This window comes from Taudactylus pleione, unplaced genomic scaffold (assembly GCF_031769625.1).
Source record: "Taudactylus pleione unplaced genomic scaffold, aTauple2 ptg000155l, whole genome shotgun sequence".
In the NCBI taxonomy this organism is placed as follows: domain Eukaryota; kingdom Metazoa; phylum Chordata; class Amphibia; order Anura; family Myobatrachidae; genus Taudactylus; species Taudactylus pleione.
Window position 1 is genome coordinate 2,323,399 of NW_028284557.1, and position 17,299 is coordinate 2,340,697.

General features: G+C 43.0%; 1 protein-coding gene across 2 annotated transcripts in view; it reads left to right on the forward strand.

Moving 5' to 3' along the window:
* Nucleotides 1–16,776, forward strand: part of SOCS7 (suppressor of cytokine signaling 7) — a 72,803-nt gene extending 56,027 nt beyond the window's left edge. For both annotated transcript variants that reach the window (XM_088474587.1, XM_088474588.1), the window contains 3 exons: nt 356–491; nt 12,194–12,351; nt 13,048–16,776. In XM_088474587.1, the coding sequence (XP_088330713.1) occupies nt 356–491; nt 12,194–12,314 (257 nt within the window). In that variant the 3' untranslated portion in view covers nt 12,315–12,351; nt 13,048–16,776. The remainder of the gene's footprint in view (nt 1–355; nt 492–12,193; nt 12,352–13,047) is intronic.
* Nucleotides 16,777–17,299: the final 523 nt, after the last annotated feature.

Consider the following 17,299-nt stretch of genomic DNA (forward strand, 5'->3'; position numbering starts at 1 on the left):
CAGAGACTGTCAAACAAGCAGTTTTTTGGTTGTCTGGTTTTTAATCACATCTTTCCATTACTACTATCTCTATCAACCTTTTACCTCCATTTGCTTGTCTTCTGTATTCTTTTCAATGGTCTGTGATCAGCCCTCACGTGCATACTGGATTCCTATCTTTTCCGTCATGCTGCTTTTTATTGGACAACGCCTCCATTTTCACTAGTCTCATAGTCTATTGTGCTATGTGCACAATTATGCTGTACACCAATCAGATTTTAGCTGCCATTTTCCTAATAATGTTTATAAAGTAAAAGGAAAATGTCTTAAGTGGTTGCTTTGGGTCTTATTAATTATGCCCCTTCGTCTATTTCAGGTCTCCCTCCTACTCCAGTACAGTTGTTATACCCTGTGTCCCGCTTCAGCAATGTGAAGTCTCTGCAACATTTGTGTCGCTTTCGTATTCGGCAATTGGTCCGCATAGACCACATTCCAGAGCTCCCTCTACCCAAGTGGGTATCGAAATCTCAGTTACAGCCAGGGGCTGCTTTGTGTTTTGCACAGTCTAAAGAATAACATGCTATATTTGGGATTTACAAGCTGACCACATACAGTCAGGTGCATAAATATTGGGACATTGACAGAATTTTCATATTTTGGCCTCTATTCACCACCACAATGGCTTTGAAATGAAACAAACAAGATGTGCTTTAACTGCAGACTTTCAGATTTCATTTGAGGGTAATTACATCCAAATCAGGTGAACGGTGTAGGAATTACAACGGTTTCTATATGTGCCTCCCACTTTTTAAGGGGCCAAAAGTAATGGGACTATCAACTCAAAAGCTATTTCATGGACAGGTGTGGGCTATTCCCTCGTTATTTCATTATTAATTAAGAAGGTAATAGGTCTGTAGTTGATTCTAGGTGTGACATTTGCATTTGGAATCAGCTGCTGTCGACTCTCAATATGAGATCCAAAGAGCTGTCACTATCAGTGACGCAAGCCATCATTAGGCTGAAAAATCAAAACAAACCCATCAGAGAGATGGCAAAAACATTAGGTGAGGCCAAATCAACTGTTTGGAACATTCTTAAAAAGAAAGAACACACCTGAGAGCTCAGCAACACCAAAAGACCCGGAAGACCACGGAAAACAACTGTGGTGGATGAAGGCAGAATTATTTCCCTGGTGAAGAAAGACCCCTTCACAACAGTAGGCCAAATCAAGAACACTCTCCAGTGTAGGTGTATATGTGTCAAAGTCAACAATCAAGAGAAGACTTAACAAGAGTGAATATAGAGGGTTCACCACAAGATGTAAACCATTGGTGAGCCACAAAAACAGGAAGACCAGATTAGCGTTTGCCAAACATCTAAAAAAGCCATTACAGTTCTGGAACAACATTCTATGGACAGATGTGACAAAGATCAACTTGTACCAGAGTGATGGGAAGAGAAGAGTATGGAGAAGGAGAGGAACTGCTCATGATCCAAAACATACCACCTCATCAGTGAAACATGGTGGTGGTAGTGTCATGGTGTGGGCATGTATGGCTGCCAATGGAACTGGTTCCCTTGTATTTATTGATGATGTGACTGCTGACAAAAGCAGCAGAATGAATTCTGAAGTGTTTTGGGCAATATCATATTCAGTCATATGCTTCAGAACTCATTCGACGGCGCTTCACAGTGCAGATGGACAATGACCCGAAGCATACTGCAAGAGCAACCAAAGAGTTTTTTAAGGCTAAAAAGTGGAATGTTATGCAATGGCCAAGTCAATCCCCTGACCTGAATCCGATTGAGCATGCATTTCACTTGATGAAGACAAAACTGAAGGGAAAATGCCCCAAGAACAAGCAGGAACTGAAGACATTTGCAGTAGAGGCCTGGCAGAGCATCACCAGGGATGAAACCCAGCGTCTGGTGATGTCTATGCGTTCCAGACTTCAAGCTGTAATTGCCTGCAAAGGATTTGCAACAAAGTATTAAAAAGTGAAAGTAATGGTGCATACACACGATCAGATTTTTCCTTCAGATATGAACGATAACGATTTAAAAATCGTTCAGTCGTTCATATCTGAAGGAAAATCGTTCATATCTGACATGCCTGAACGATGGACGATCAACGATGCGCGTTCCCGATGGTCAGATAACGATTTCTGACATCTGATGTGTTTGCAGTCAGACTTGGACGATTCCATTCATTTTAATGCAGTCAAAAATCGTTCAATCGTTCAAATCGTTCAAAACTTTGGTAAAATCGTTCAAATCGTTCAATCGTTCAGTCGTTCATCTGACAAATCTGACAAATCTGACCGTGTGTATGCTCCATTAGATTTAGGATTGTTTAGTTTGTCCCATTACTTTTGCCCCTTAAAAAGTGGGAGGCACATATAGAAACCGTTGTAATTCCTACACCGTTCACCTGATTTGGATGTAATTACCTTCAAATTAAATCTGAAAGTCTGCAGTTAAAGCACATCTTGTTTGTTTCATTTCAAAGCCATTGTGGTGGTGAATAGAGGCCAAAATATGAAAATTCTGTCAATGTCCCAATATTTATGCACCTGACTGTAACTGCGATGTAAATCTATTTACAGTGTCAATGTAAAATTAATATGGGCGTGTCTAACTGATGGGATTGCTGTGCTAGCTGCTAAATTTATAAGTCTGGTACTATAAGCTATAAACCAGTATAGCTTTATTATGGTCTTGTTGATAAATTGTGTCCACACCACATAGGGGACTCTGGACCTGATTCAGATCCGCTCGCGAGCGCTATGCGGTCATCAATACTCAAACTATTCTTCTTTGTTTTCCTTTTGTTTTGCTCAGAATTAATGAGCACCAGCTTAAATACTATGTAGCCATACTGAGGAATGGCTGATATAAGTTCATATACAGGGTAACTTGGTGGAAAAGGTATTAAAATATGATGCGTTGCTAAAAGGGAATATATGTATATAGATATATATATTGACATATAGGTAACATATTGACATATATATTATATTTTTAATAGATAAAATGTTAAATGTATATAATTCATATTGTGAGCTTCCAGGACAAATGTGCCACCAGAGTGATACTTTAGTAGCTGTACTGTAGTAATAGGAGTAAGGGGGGGGGGGGGGGGGGGGCTCGTGTTTCTCACAGAGATTTCTGGAAGAAGTGCAAGGGAGCGAGCACTGAGCGGGAAGAGTATGGACTCACGGCCAGAGAACCAGGAGTATAAGTAGAGCTGCTGGCCAGTCTGCTGATCCCCCTCCCTTTAGTGTCTGCCCCACTGTGTCTTGGGCAGCAAAAGAGCAGTTGTATGCTGCTAGGCGCAGGGTGTACAGCCGTAGAGAGACCCAGCCAGAGCTTTGGATGCCGGTGAGCAGCGGTAATCCCACTGCCCTGATGGAGAGAGCTGGCAGCCAGCCAGAGGCAGCGGGCTGTGACAGAGAGGCAGTCAGCTGTGTGCTAGGCTGGACAGTGGCTTCATGCGACGGCAGCTGTCCGAGCCTGGGTGGAGAATGACAGAAGAGGCGTCTGGTCGTATGGAGGAGGCGGAGCAGCTGTCAGGCCAGAATACACAGTCACCCCTAAAGATCCAGTGCACAGACAGCGGAGGTTGCTAGCCATTCAAGGAGGTGGTGAGCATAAGGGCTGCAGTGAGTAGTACAGTTGCACTGGTCCACAGACGTTTGACAGCAAGGAGAGTATTACATGTTGGCAGGCTTCTACACAATTTTCTAAAATGTTGGAGCCAGGATGAAAATGTGGGAGCCAGACCAAAAAAAGTGCCCCAGTAGCGGTCACCCCCACCTATGCAATGTCCCCAGTAGCAGCCACACACCCCCTTCCCTGTGCAGTGCCCCTTACACAAACAAAAACAATACACAACTTACCTGACCCCCGCTGCAGCCGACAACCGCCATTGTCTGCCCCTCCAGGCTCTGCACTATGAGAGTGACGTCATGACGTCTCTTTCATCACCTGCTGCGGAGTGAGCCGGCTCACTCCGTGGACGATGCAGCAGCCAATGAGAGTCTGTCTGACTCTCATCGGCTGCTATAACAAACACACAGCCGCCGCTGGCGGCTGTGTGTTTGTTACTGTGTAGTGTGGACTGCGCTCGCGGTCTGCACTAAACTAGCGGCGGCCCGGGGGTTGCTGAAAATCTGTTTGCCAGGCAGCTGCTCAATCACTTCAGTAATATCACTCAGGTGTATATAAGGAAGGGGTTATTCCATATAAGAAACAGCAAAACGTATTCCCCTAGCACTGTGAATGAAATCGGCAATAAGATTTAAAAAACTACATGGTGGTAGATAATTCAGAGATCTCAGTTGCATATATTTGCAAAAATATGGCTAAGCCTCCAGGACACTTCAAGGCGTCTTTGCTTACTGGAGGTCACTAATACTTAGTCAAAGTCTGGGGTACGGACCCCAAAAAGCCGGTGTTGCCAGCTCCCCAGGGAAGCACACCAGTGAGAGAGACTAAAGTGTTTAGTTTTTGCTTTATTCTTATTAACACTTATTTTGTGTTAAAAGGTGACACACAGGTGAAAGGTGTAATTAAAATGCTAAGAAAAAGCCCAAATAAAAATGCTAAGAAAAAAAAATTATATATGTAGTATTAGTAGAAAAATACGAGTATTACAGCTTACACTGACAGTTAGATCCAGTGACGGTAGAGGAGACTGATCAACGCAGGCTTAGTGTAACCAGGAGGTGGTGAGCACTAACGGCTGGGATAGGAATGGTTAAGGAATAAGTAGCTCCCTTATGTCTATCATCATTATCGTACTATAAACGGAGCAGAGAGAGGTTAACCTGAGGCCAATACACTGTTGTTACTGAAGATACCTCCTAAAAAGCAAAAGTACTGGGGGAGGGTTTTTTTCTCCTTCAGGGTCCATAGGGTATCCACAGGATACCTTGGGGTATAGGTGATGACGTCAGGCACGGACACCACAGAGTTAAATTTTCAGTCTCCCAGGATGCACCAGGGTCCCTCTCCTATACCCCACCCCCAAGCCAAGGCAATTCAGTTTCGTGGGTGTCCGGCCAGAGGTCGGATCACATTCACAGAGGGGGCTGTAATAGCCCCAGAAGATTTCTTCAGAGTGCAGCTGTGGCTGCACAAGATGAGCCTTACAGCATGGACAGTCAGTACTGACGTCCATGCTGTCGCTCCTACACCTCGCCGATACCAGAACGCCGGTACCGATCCGGGGATGCTGATAGGTAGCTAGGGTCACAGCTAGCGGTGACCCCGGCTACCTGGACTGTGGCCGGATGTACGGGGGACAAGGTAAGCGGCGGGGTCCCGCGGTGGACACCCGCCGGTAACGCAGTCCTTTTTTTTGTCCCCAGGCAGGGGGCTCCCTGGGGACCGGCTGCGCGTGGGGCCAGGTACTGATCCTACGCCTTCCACTAGACCAACAGGGACAGCGCACCGCAGCATGTGCGATACAGCGTGGCATCCCAGGGGTTAATAGCAGGCCAGGGGAGAACGCCTTCCCTGTCTCACAGCCAGCGTCTCCCCCGCTGCACAGTGCCATTCCACAGCGGTCTGAGCAGGCTGTGTCAGCGCTCCTCCTCCAGGCTCGCCTCCTCTCTGCTCCTCGGTGGCCATTTTCTCCCTGCATGTGCTGGGGATGGCAAACGCTGCTGGAAGCTGATACAGGTGCCATTGCGGTCCGGGTCCCCCGCATACCTCTCCTTCAATTAAGGTCAGTGTATGCAGCGCTGTGTCCTACCAGGCTCTGGTCTGTGTAGTTGATTGCAGTGCTTGTAATGCAGGATGTTATCTGTGCATTGTATGTAACTTAAATGCTAGCGCTGTTTGCCTGTACTTTCATTTCTGACTGACAGCCTTTTTCCTATCCCTGTTCTTCTGCTACAGCCCTTGCGGTGCGGTGTTGCAGGGTGTTTATTACCTCACAGTAAACGTGGTTTTTCTGTGTGGGAATTTACATACACTCCGTTCACACTCCTCATGTCAGAAAGTGAACGAGGATATCCTCTTCCAGCTATAATATACTGATATAATGTGCAGTTAGCGGAGGGATATGTAGACGCTGAGGGTTTATGGAGGGCATGTTTTATTATATATCACGCCCCATTTCTGTCACCGCCCTCGGCTGGCTAAGTTGCTTACAACCCTTGTGGGCAACGCTCTCTGTGTTTCCCCATAGGGGTTATCGCAGCGAATGGTGGTTTCATCACATGCAGGGGTCCCTGGGCAGTTGATGGCACCCCAGTGTATCCTCTTTTTCGCCTCCCCAGGTCTTGCAGGAGCCTGTGTGGGTGAATTTATTGTCCAAATGGTATAGCACCTGATGGACGTTTTACAGGGGAGTCACCATTTCGGCCTTCTGACCGGCCTTTCGGGTCTCAGGCGGCTAAGGATAATAAGGACATGACGTCTGATGACGGTGACATTATTGACTTTTTCAGACACGAGCCCCTTAGTGCAGAGGAGCCGTAGTCTGGGTCTAAAGTCTATATACCTGGCCTTATACGGGCAGTCCGTGCGGCTTTGGTTATTACATATCCCCCGTGGCTAAATTCAAATATGCCATCTTTAAGGATAATGGTGTTGCCACTGTAATTCCTCTATCTGGTCAGGTGGATCATTTAGAGGAGGTGTGGAAAATCCGGGTGAGCGGTTCCAGCCTCAAAAACGGTTGACCTTTTGCATACCCCTTTGCGGATAATTACTTTTCCGAATGGGAGTTACCTTTACAGGTAGATTCTCATGTTACACGCCTAGTGAGGAGTGCTACCGTTGCCCATGCCCTCCAGGTCCTCCTTGACGGAGGTTACAGATTACAAGGTGCAAATATATCTAAAATCCAATTATTCCCTTGCTGGAGGGGCGTCCAGGCCGGCTATGGCCGTCTGCTGGGAGCCAGAGCCATGGAGCGCTGGGTAGGTAACTGGATCTTTGTACACTGACTCTCCTGCAGAGCAGGTGGATAGTGACAAATTCTCAGAGACTTGGCCACGTTCATAATGAGACAGTCTTGCATATAGCCTGCTCCTTTCCAAAATCTCCTCGGCAGCAGTAGTGGCTCGGCAGCAGTAGTGGCTCGCCGCGCTCTTGGAAAGCAGACGCAGATTCCATTTGGAATGCTTTGCCTTTTATGGGACAGGTCCTGTTTGGCCCTCATCTGGACACAATTGTGGCCCCGCAGGCAGCAGCTACGTCTGCGTGTCTGCCATCGGCTACAGTCCCATCGGGGTCTGGGGCTTCGTTTTTTCGGCCCTGTGAGGCCAGGGTAAGTCTAAAATACAGCTTTCCAAGACAGTCAGTAGCCAGGAAATCTGCTCAGCCATAAGAACAGGCTTGGAGTACAAGACGTCCTACTCCCAAGTTGGACTATAAGCCTTCAGCCTCACGGGACGGGCCTCCTCTCGGGGGACCCCAGAGTTGGAGGCGGGCTTCTCCAGTTCGCCCAGTGCTGGTGTCGGACCACCACGGACACTGGGGTAAGAGAAGTATTTTCTTGAAGGTATGTCCTCTCCTCCCGGTAAAGGCCTCCCAGCCGGTTTTTCGTTACAGGTCTTCTGTCAATTCAAGACAAGGCCCTGTAATTTTTGAGGGTGTTACACTCTATGCTCCAGGCAGGAGTTATAGTACCTATTCCGTTGCCCCAAAGGGGAACGGGGTATTACTCCATCCTCTTTCTGGTACAGAAACCCAATGGGTCTTACCAGGACATCCTCAACCTCGAATCCTTCAACAAATTCTTAAGGGTTCCTCGGTTCAGGAGGGGGACCCTGCATTCCATCATTCAATGGAGCCTGGGAATTTTGTGGTGACGTTGGATATATTCAGGGTGACTACCTGAATATCCCTATTTTCTTAGCACACCAGTGTTTTCCTCAGGTTTGCAGTGGTCGATAAGCATTTCCAGTTTCTGGCATTGCCCCTTGGTCTGGCCTCCGCGCCTCACGGTTTACCAGGGTCATGGCAGTTATGGCAGCCCACCTGCGGATGCAGGGGGTCTGCTTGTTACCCTATCCGGGTGACCTCCTGTTGTTACCAGGGTCTCCAGAGATACTTCAGTGCCATCTGCAACGGACAATATCTGTGTTGCTATGTTACGGCTGACTGATAAACTGGAAATGGTCCTCTCTGATTTCTTCTCTCTGTTCTCCTCCTCCGGCTTATGGCTTGTTACGAAACTGAATTGCCTTGGCTTGGGGGTGGGGTATAGGAGAGGGACCCTGGTGCATCCTGGGAGGCTGAAAATTTAACTCTGTGGTGACCGTGCCTGACGTCATCACCTATACCCCAAGGTATCCTGTGGAACCCTATGGACTTCATAGAAATAGATAACAAGGGTAAGTTCTTACCATATATATATATATATATATATATATATATATATATATATTTATTAAAGATGCTACAGTGGGATGAATCCTAAAATATATGTGAATTGAGAAGGAATCTGGTGTGCTACACTAATTTGGTCTGTCTGCATTGGAGCACTATAGATTTGTCAGGTAATCGATTTCGTTGAACGATAACGATGAATGATTTCATCAATGATTGAACGATTTCTGACAGTATTAAAATTAATGAAATCGTCCAAATCTTACTGCAAACACAGTCTGTCAGATATCGTTATCTGACATGCGGGAACGCGCATTGTTGGTCGATGCATGCCCAACATGTCAAAGATATGAACGATTGAACAATTTTTACAGTCGTTATCGTTCAGATCTTTAACAAAATCTGACCGTGTGTATGCAGCATTAGGGACATCTGGGGCTGTATTCATCCTTAGGAAGCCTATCAGTTGACTATTAATGTGGCTTATAGACTGGAGGAGTAGAACAAGATTGAGAATTCATGAGATAATTCACACCACAATACCAGGATACTAAGCAGTTGTTATGAATGGAAACCTAGGTATCTATTTTTTCCCATTCATCAAAGGGATGACATGAACAAAGTAACAGCTGCAGCTTTTGGACTAAAAACAAATACTACTAATTCTTATAGATTGCGGAGGATGAATACATAAACAATTACCTAGAGTATTATACTCAACCTTAGGTAATTTAACAAGGGTATACTACATCCACATATTTTTAGAACACCAGAGGGTATATTTACTAAAGGTCGATTTTAATTGATTTAAAATCAATGTTGGGTTTCTGGGGGTTAATCACTCATTTACTAATAGATAATTTTTTATTTACGTTTTTTAAGTATTCGGAAATGTGTGATTTAGCTTCAGGAACACAACATCGCTGTTTTACCTGAAAATAACTTGTGGATTTACTATCACATCTAATGTTCCTGAATCATAGAAACTGCTATTAAATACCCTGTCAGGGATAATGGTAAAACTTTTACTAGTGAAATTGGGTATTTCATTTGTATAACACCACAACATTTTAGTGGGTTTACACAAGCTGACCTACTATTTAGCCTTACAAAGATTACAGCTTATGTGGAGGCACTGATAGAAAAAGGTACACCACTTAACGGGAGGTTTAAGGGTGGGTATATCATCGATGTCAGGGGAGTTGGTAACCTAGAGTCCCTTTAGTGGTTAAAGGAGGGTTGCAACTACTTGTCACCTACACACAACTACACTTTAAACCAATAACTAAACCTTTGATTACCTTTTAAAGTGTGATATAGCTGTATAATGTCACCTTATTATATGTCTGCATGAATTTAGCCATCATATGTGAGTAGTGGTGAGTGTGTAGACAATTCCGTGTACTGGCAGGTGCACTTTCACATTGCAACCCCTAGCTGTCAGCACATTGGCTGTTAATGGTCACATGAGTTCAGTATCACAGGTACTTCTGCTAACACTGAAAGCTCATTTAAACAATACCTAAAGCATTTGACACAGACACGGAAATTATTTTTCGTTAGCAATGATGTGTGGTAATAGCTGCATTACTGATGGGCTGTACTATTAATGATAAATGTTTCTCATCTGTAAGAAAAGTCAATTTTACCACTTTGTGTGCTACTGTTATTAGTGCAAAGGTTTCTAGCTCTGCATAGACTTCAAAATCATATATTTCCAGCACTAACCAAATTGGTAGTAAAAGCGCTGAAGACCACCTTCTAAATATACAGAATTTTCCTTTTGTTTAATAATTATAAAGGAACACCACTGGTTTTATTTACTCTTGAATATACAGTCAGGTGCATAAATATTGGGGCATTGACAGAATTTTCATATTTTGGCCTCTATTCACCACCACCACAATGGATTTGAAATGAAACAAACAAGATGTGCTTTAACTGCAGACTTTCAGATTTAATTCGAGGGTAATTACATCCAAATCAGGTGAACGGCGTAGGAATTACAACGGTTTCTATATGTGCCTCCCACTTTTTAAGGGGCCAAAAATAATGGGACTATCAACTCAAAAGCTATTTCATGGACAGGTGTGGGCTATTCCCTCGTTATTTCAAACTAAACAATCCTAAATCTAACTCACTTTTTAATACTTTGTTGCAAATCCTTTGCAGACAATTACAGCCTGAACTCTGGAACACATAAACATCACCAGACACTGGGTTTCATCGCTGGTGATTCTCTGCCAGGCTTCTACTGCAAATGTCTTCAGTTCCTGCTTGTTCTTGGGGCATTTTCCCTTCAGTTTTGTCTTCATCAAGTGAAATGCATGCTCAATCGGATTCAGGTCAGGGGATTGACTTGGCCATTGCATAACCTTCCACTTTTTAGTCTTAAAAAACTCTTTGGTTGCTTTTGCAGTATGCTTTGGGTCATTGTCCATCTGCACTGTGAAGCGCCATCCAATGAGTTCTGAAGCATTTGACTGAATATGAGCATGTAATATTGCCCAAAACACTTCAGAATTCATTCTGCTGCTTTTGTCAGCAGTCACTTCATCAATAAATACAAGGGAACCAGTTCCATTGGCAGCCATACATGCCCACGCCATGACACTACCACCACCATGCTTCACTGATGAGGTGGTATGTTTTGGATCATGAGCAGTTCCTTTCCTTCTCCATACTCTTCTCTTCCCATCACTCTGGTACAAGTTGATCTTTGTCTCATCTGTCCATAGGATGTTGTTCCAGAACTGTAATGGCTTTTTTAGATGTTGTTTGGCAAACTCTAATCTGGTCTTCTTGTTTTTGAGGCTCACCAATGGTTTACATGTTGTGGTGAATGCTCTATATTCACTCTTGTGAAGTCTTCTCTTGATTATTGACTTTGACACATATACACCTACCTCCTGGAGAGTGTTCTTGATTTGGCCAACTGTTGTGAAGGGGTTTTTCTTCACCAGGGAAAGAATTCTTCTGTCATCCACCACAGTTGTTTTCCATGGTCTTCCGGGTCTTTTGGTGTTGCTGAGCTCTCCGGCAGCAACTGATTCCAAATGCAAATATCACACCTAGAATCAACTCCAGACCTTTTACCTGCTTAATTGATAATGAAATAACGAGGGAATAGCCCACACATGTCCATGAAATAGCTTTTGAGTTGATAGTCCCATTACTTTTGGCCCCTTAAAAAGTGGGAGGCACATATAGAAACCATTGTAATTCCTACACCGTTCATCTGATTTGGATGTGATTACCCTCAAATTAAATCTGAAAGTCTGCAGGTAAAGCACATCTTGTTTGTTTCATTTCAAAGCCATTGTGGTGGTGAATAGAGGCCAAAATATGAAAATTCTGTCAATGTCCCAATATTTATGCACCTGACTGTAATTTTTGCTGTCTAGAAATCCTTGCTATATGGCATATGCCTTGTCTGGCATGCTCCCTCTTAAATACTACTGTACAGAGCAGAGTGTGTGTAAATACAATTCTTCCTCCTATATAATTATACTTTCTAGCATCAACACTAATTATTAGTCACAGCCAGGCGGAGCCCTTGCTAAGTGCTGTTTATGTTGCTCTGGGAGGTCTGCGGGTTGTACTGTGTTGGCTGCAGTCTAACAGCTTGTTCACCTCACATCAGAACAGACTACACATTATTTGTATTATGGTGTCTTTGTGCGTTGTTACTGACTTCATGATAGCGAAGGCTTGAAGAACTATGTGTACAAATGGTACTTGCCAACTTATGTTACTCACATCTTGTAACTTGATATGATTTTAAGCAAACTTATTTAGCTTCAGCTGAGTTATAAGACATTCCAGACTTGTCTTCTGTTTAATTCCTTATTTCTTGTGTTTTCCCTAGACCTCTCATCTCATACCTGCGCAAGTTCTATTACTATGACCCACAGGAAGAAATATACCTTTGTTTAAAGGAGGCTCGTCTTGTTCCCAAAATTGAGTCTGGTACTGAGAGTTCCACGTAGCAAGGCTCTCAATAACATCTTATTCTGTTGGACCCAGGTAATTATAGAACCAAAAAATACTTTGCCAGTCTTCGTTTGTTTGACTGAGAATCTTATCCATGAGGTTAGTTTAGTTTAGGGCAGAGATTGTCAGTCTGATGCAACAAAAGTGGATTTAAATTTTGCCTCCATTTTGTATTTGTTTGCATATCTCGTTTTTGTGGCACTACCACAGAGAGAGAGCACAAATTATGTGCCACAAAATTCAACAGTGTAATCTAGGCCACAAATATATGCCTACACACAAAGTAATTGAGATTGAGAGACATTTTAGCAACAACAAATAGTGCTTTTTAGTCATTTATGTTAGGTAAGTTTTCTTATTTTCTTTAAATAGATGTTAAAGAACTTAGCATGGATATGGAATGTCATTGAACAGTGGTCTAGAACACAAAAGGCAGGGTGAAGCCCCATGAATTTGCAATAAGAGTTGCCATTACAGGCTTATTGATGGTAGGAGGGTCTTCCCTTATTAATGTCACGATCACCATATATCACCACCATATACAGTATACATACGTTATGATACTTGTATATACTCCGTAGACTGGGTGCATTTTAGCTTAATGGCCCCTGATTTGGTTATTACCAGGTGACTATTTGAGCATCTGCTTCGGCCGATTCTTTAACAATACAATACAGGTAAATAATTGATGATGATGGGAAGATGTAACTGCTTGTTGTCTCTTGGTAGGAAACAGAACACTGGTATGAGAACACTGGACAACCCCCGGGGATGGAGGAATTTGTGTGGGGATTCAGCTGACCACTTCTGACCCTCCCTTCACACAAGACTGACGAGGGATAACCTGCAAGTTCTCTTTTAACACACTGCCAGCACCTCCCTGAACACCATATTACCAAAAGCCCCTGCAGAGAAGTTAGTTGCTGATTATACAGTGCTGCCAGCATCTTTACTGTGTTACAGTATGCTATTGTGGTGACATTTCCTGGGGACCATTTCCAGCAACAGGGGCAAACCCCATTCAAACTACTGAACAACAGGTCATCTCATTTTGCAGTTCTTTCAGGGCGACTTGTGTCAGCATCACAATATTGTGGGCTCCAGGCCTCCTGCATTGTAAGCTATTTTACTGGGAAACGTCCAGTAATTCTGTACATCTCACAAACATTTGATATTTTTGGAAGTTCTCTCAGCCCAGCTTTCAATCAGACAGATTATACTACTGATACACCTCTCACTCTGAACCTGCTCAGTGGCCACATGGAGGGCATCCCTGACTTATACTACTGATGGAACAGTGCAATTTTACTTCAAGGATTGTGAATGTCCTGCCGCCCTATAATGTGATTTCCCACATTTTGGTGTCCTAATCCAAGCAAAACCTTTGTAAAAGTTACCAGTCTGTTCACTGGCGATAACACACCCATGTCTAATGACTGAATTATGGCTGGCTACTAGCCAGGTTACCTGTACTAATAGCCCACATAAATTTTTGTTGTGACTGCCAGAACCATTCTTCAGTCCCTTAAATAATCAATCGCTGCACTATTTTATTTTATTTTTTTTTCTCCCCATTTTTGGTTGGTGGAAATAGTAAAGGTTTTTTTTGCTGCCTTTACAAAGGATCCTGTAAATTCAATTAATGGAGGAAAAGGAAGGAAACTTAACTCCAGCACAATCCTCACCCCGTCCCTAAATTCTTAATAATTTTGTGTATATTTTTTTCTGCGCTTAATTTATTGAATATTAGTCTGTGTGTAATTTATTTTACATGTCTTTTGACTCTTTCCTCAAGTTCCTTGTTGGTTTTAATATATGAAACTTGCTGCAGAACCGGTCCTGCGTGATTGTTTGGGATGTCAGAGTAAGATTAATGTGCCCTACAAGCCCTGTTTGTATATATTGTGTTATAGGCATGAGAGGGACACATTATCTCCCATTTTAATTTTTTTTTTTTTTGTTTTAAACCTATATTTTGGACTCCCAAGAATTTTTCTTTGTAGACGTTGAATAGGAATTAACGGCAAAATTGTTTTGTGTCAGTGATGAGTCTCTCTATTTTGTCTCTCCCTTTCCTTCCCTAACCCCAGACATGAAAGCACCCCTCTATCTCCGCTCCTGTCTTGGGTGCTTCATAGATTGACTTTTTTTTGTTTTGTTTTTCAGCCATTTTGTCGTTGGATATTTCAAGAGGGGTGGCGAGTGGGTTTAAAATAAACCGTTTAGATATAACAACAACACTGAGTGTAACTGCTTTCTGCTTTACAACCATGGTACTGTATAAATGTGGCAATATTTTGTTGAATAATAATACACCTATATACAGTTATGCAGTCAAGTGCAATGAGATTGCAGCATATTCTCTAGGAACCAATGACATCACTGAGGCACAAGACCATTATTGAACAATTCATTTTGGGGAATTTATATCAAGCGATTGCAGCTGTTGCTCAAAGGTGCTTGTTCCCAATCATCTATTGAGTCATGGGTCTATGCCTACTGGTGTTATGTCTGTTTTGCTTCTACCATGCTCCTGTAACAGCTAAGGTAGCAGGAAGGTGGAAGAAAACTTAGAGTTAAGCCACAGAGTAAGGGGGGAAGTAATAGTGGAAGGGAAACACTGGGCAGTTATCCTAATATTGTAGCATCTGCTCTAAAAGTGATCCTCCCATGCCAGTCAATAATACAACTGAAATGAAGCAAATCACAGATTGGTATACATGGATGGATGATCACTACAAATGACTGCACACAGAGGACGCTAGAGGTAACGTCTGAGCACAGTTCATGCTGGAAGAAATGCTGCTGCTTGTCTGGAGCACAATAGGCCATATCTTGTGGTATGATATGTCGACATTTATAATGCTGGACATTGGTCATGTCGACATGATAGAATATTGACATATCGTCCCTGGTAGCCCAGCGCTTACTTACCTGGTCCAGATGATTCCAGTGGCGTCTTCCAGGTCCCGCCGATCATGTGACTGTCACTTCCAGACGAAGCGTAGTTCCGATGAGCATTCTATCCCTAACACCCCATGCCTGTAGCCTAACCCTAACCACCCCATAGTGCCTAACCCTAATGTCGACATTCTGAGAGTGTCATGTTTGGATTTTAGATGTCAAAATTGTGAACATGTTGACATTCTGAAAATGTCAACATGTTGACATTTTAACAATGTTTACATCATAACTGTCGACATTGTGGTGGCGACATTATCAATGTCGACATATTGTCAACTTTATGACTGCATCCTATTTCAACACCTTCATCCCATTGAATTAGGATCATAGGCCGCGATTTAATTCAAAGTGATGCTTAATAGTCCCGGGAGGGAGGTCCCGGAGCTATTCACTTCAGCGCGATGTTTGGTCAAACGAAAGGATTTCTTTTTACACCTCCCTGAGGGTGCAAGGAGAAATCTGACTATAGTACCGTCCACGCGGCTGTTTTCCGGCCTAGCCCGGCACTAACAGCCTCGCGGCTGGCACTTTAATTGGTGAATGCCGGTTCTCGCTGCTAAACACCCAGGTTAAGTCGAGAGAACCGGCATTCTCCAGCTTAACAGCACGCTGAATTGAATAGCTCCACGAGCTTCCTTCCAAGGATATTCAGCATCGCTTTGAATTGAATCGTGACCACAGTCATTGTGGCTGACAAGACCATGGTTCAAATTGCAATTAATCCTCTCAAGTAGAGCCAGTGATCAACATAGAATACTATATATCAGCTGTTTATTTTCTTTATGAAGGATTTATTCTTTATTTGTGCTTGACGCAAATAGCCAGGAGTATGATCAGATGATGGAAAGTAAAGAACACTGAAGCGTATGCTTAGGAAAATGTTAACATATCATGAGTATATGTAACTGTATGTAACTCCTATATGTAACTGGAACAGCACTTGCTGTTGGTTAGCAACCAATTATGTGTTGCTGAAAAATTGCAGAATATTCTTTACACATGCATAAGTGTGTCTGGCTAATTTCAAGGTATGGTCCACCTATCATCCTAAGCGTTCTACTGGATCTGGAAAACAAATTTGATGGTTTGGCATGTCTTGGTGTCTCAGTGGCTAATAGTTTTAGTGGCGTGGCTGTCCAATCCAGTCATTCACATTCTTTCAATTACACTAGGACAAGCTAACCTGTGCTCTCCAGGTGTTGTGAAACTACAAGTCCCGGCATACCCTATCAGATGGCAGTGCATGCTGGGGCCTGTAGTTTTACAAATTCTGGAGAGCTGGGACTACACAATGCCCTCCTCTTCATCCTTTAGTATCTGCCTGAATAATCACAACATGAAAGCTGCAAATAGAAGTGGAATCGTATTGCAGCAGGTCTTGTACAGGTCCAACAGTCACATAGTTTGTCATACTCTGCAATGTCTTTCGGCCCTCACTGTGACCACTTCCATTTCTGGGCAATTTCCTGTTAATAAAGGTATTTTCCAACTTTAGCAGACTTCAATTTATTGTACGTGCTTTCCTGCAAAGTTTCCGAAATACATTGTACTACCTTTTAGTTGTCTTATGTGCATTTCAGTCATTTCTTTATGTATCAGGAGAAACTGTTTCTCTTAACCTTCCCTCTGGATTTAAATGTAGTTAATATAAAGAGAACAGCAAAGTGGGATCCTCCTTCTCCAACATCTCTTGTCTGTCTCCCGTCCCTTACTCCCATCAACGCATAATTAATGAGGCAATGGTAAGGCATAGCGCAAAAATATTGCTCCATATCCTCCCCACTTATATTCTCTTTGCAAAAAATGCCTACTTTAACTTGATGGTTTCTTAATGTTTATTTCAGTGCTTTATTTTAATTTTTTTCTTATACTAGTGCTTTTATTTTTAATTACCTAAAAATATTAATTCTATCCCCACTTACAACAACTTTTTCGTGCTAATGTCTATATTCAAAATCTTTTTTTTTTTTCCATTTAAAAGTATTCACATATTCACAACACAGAAAGAGGCACCACC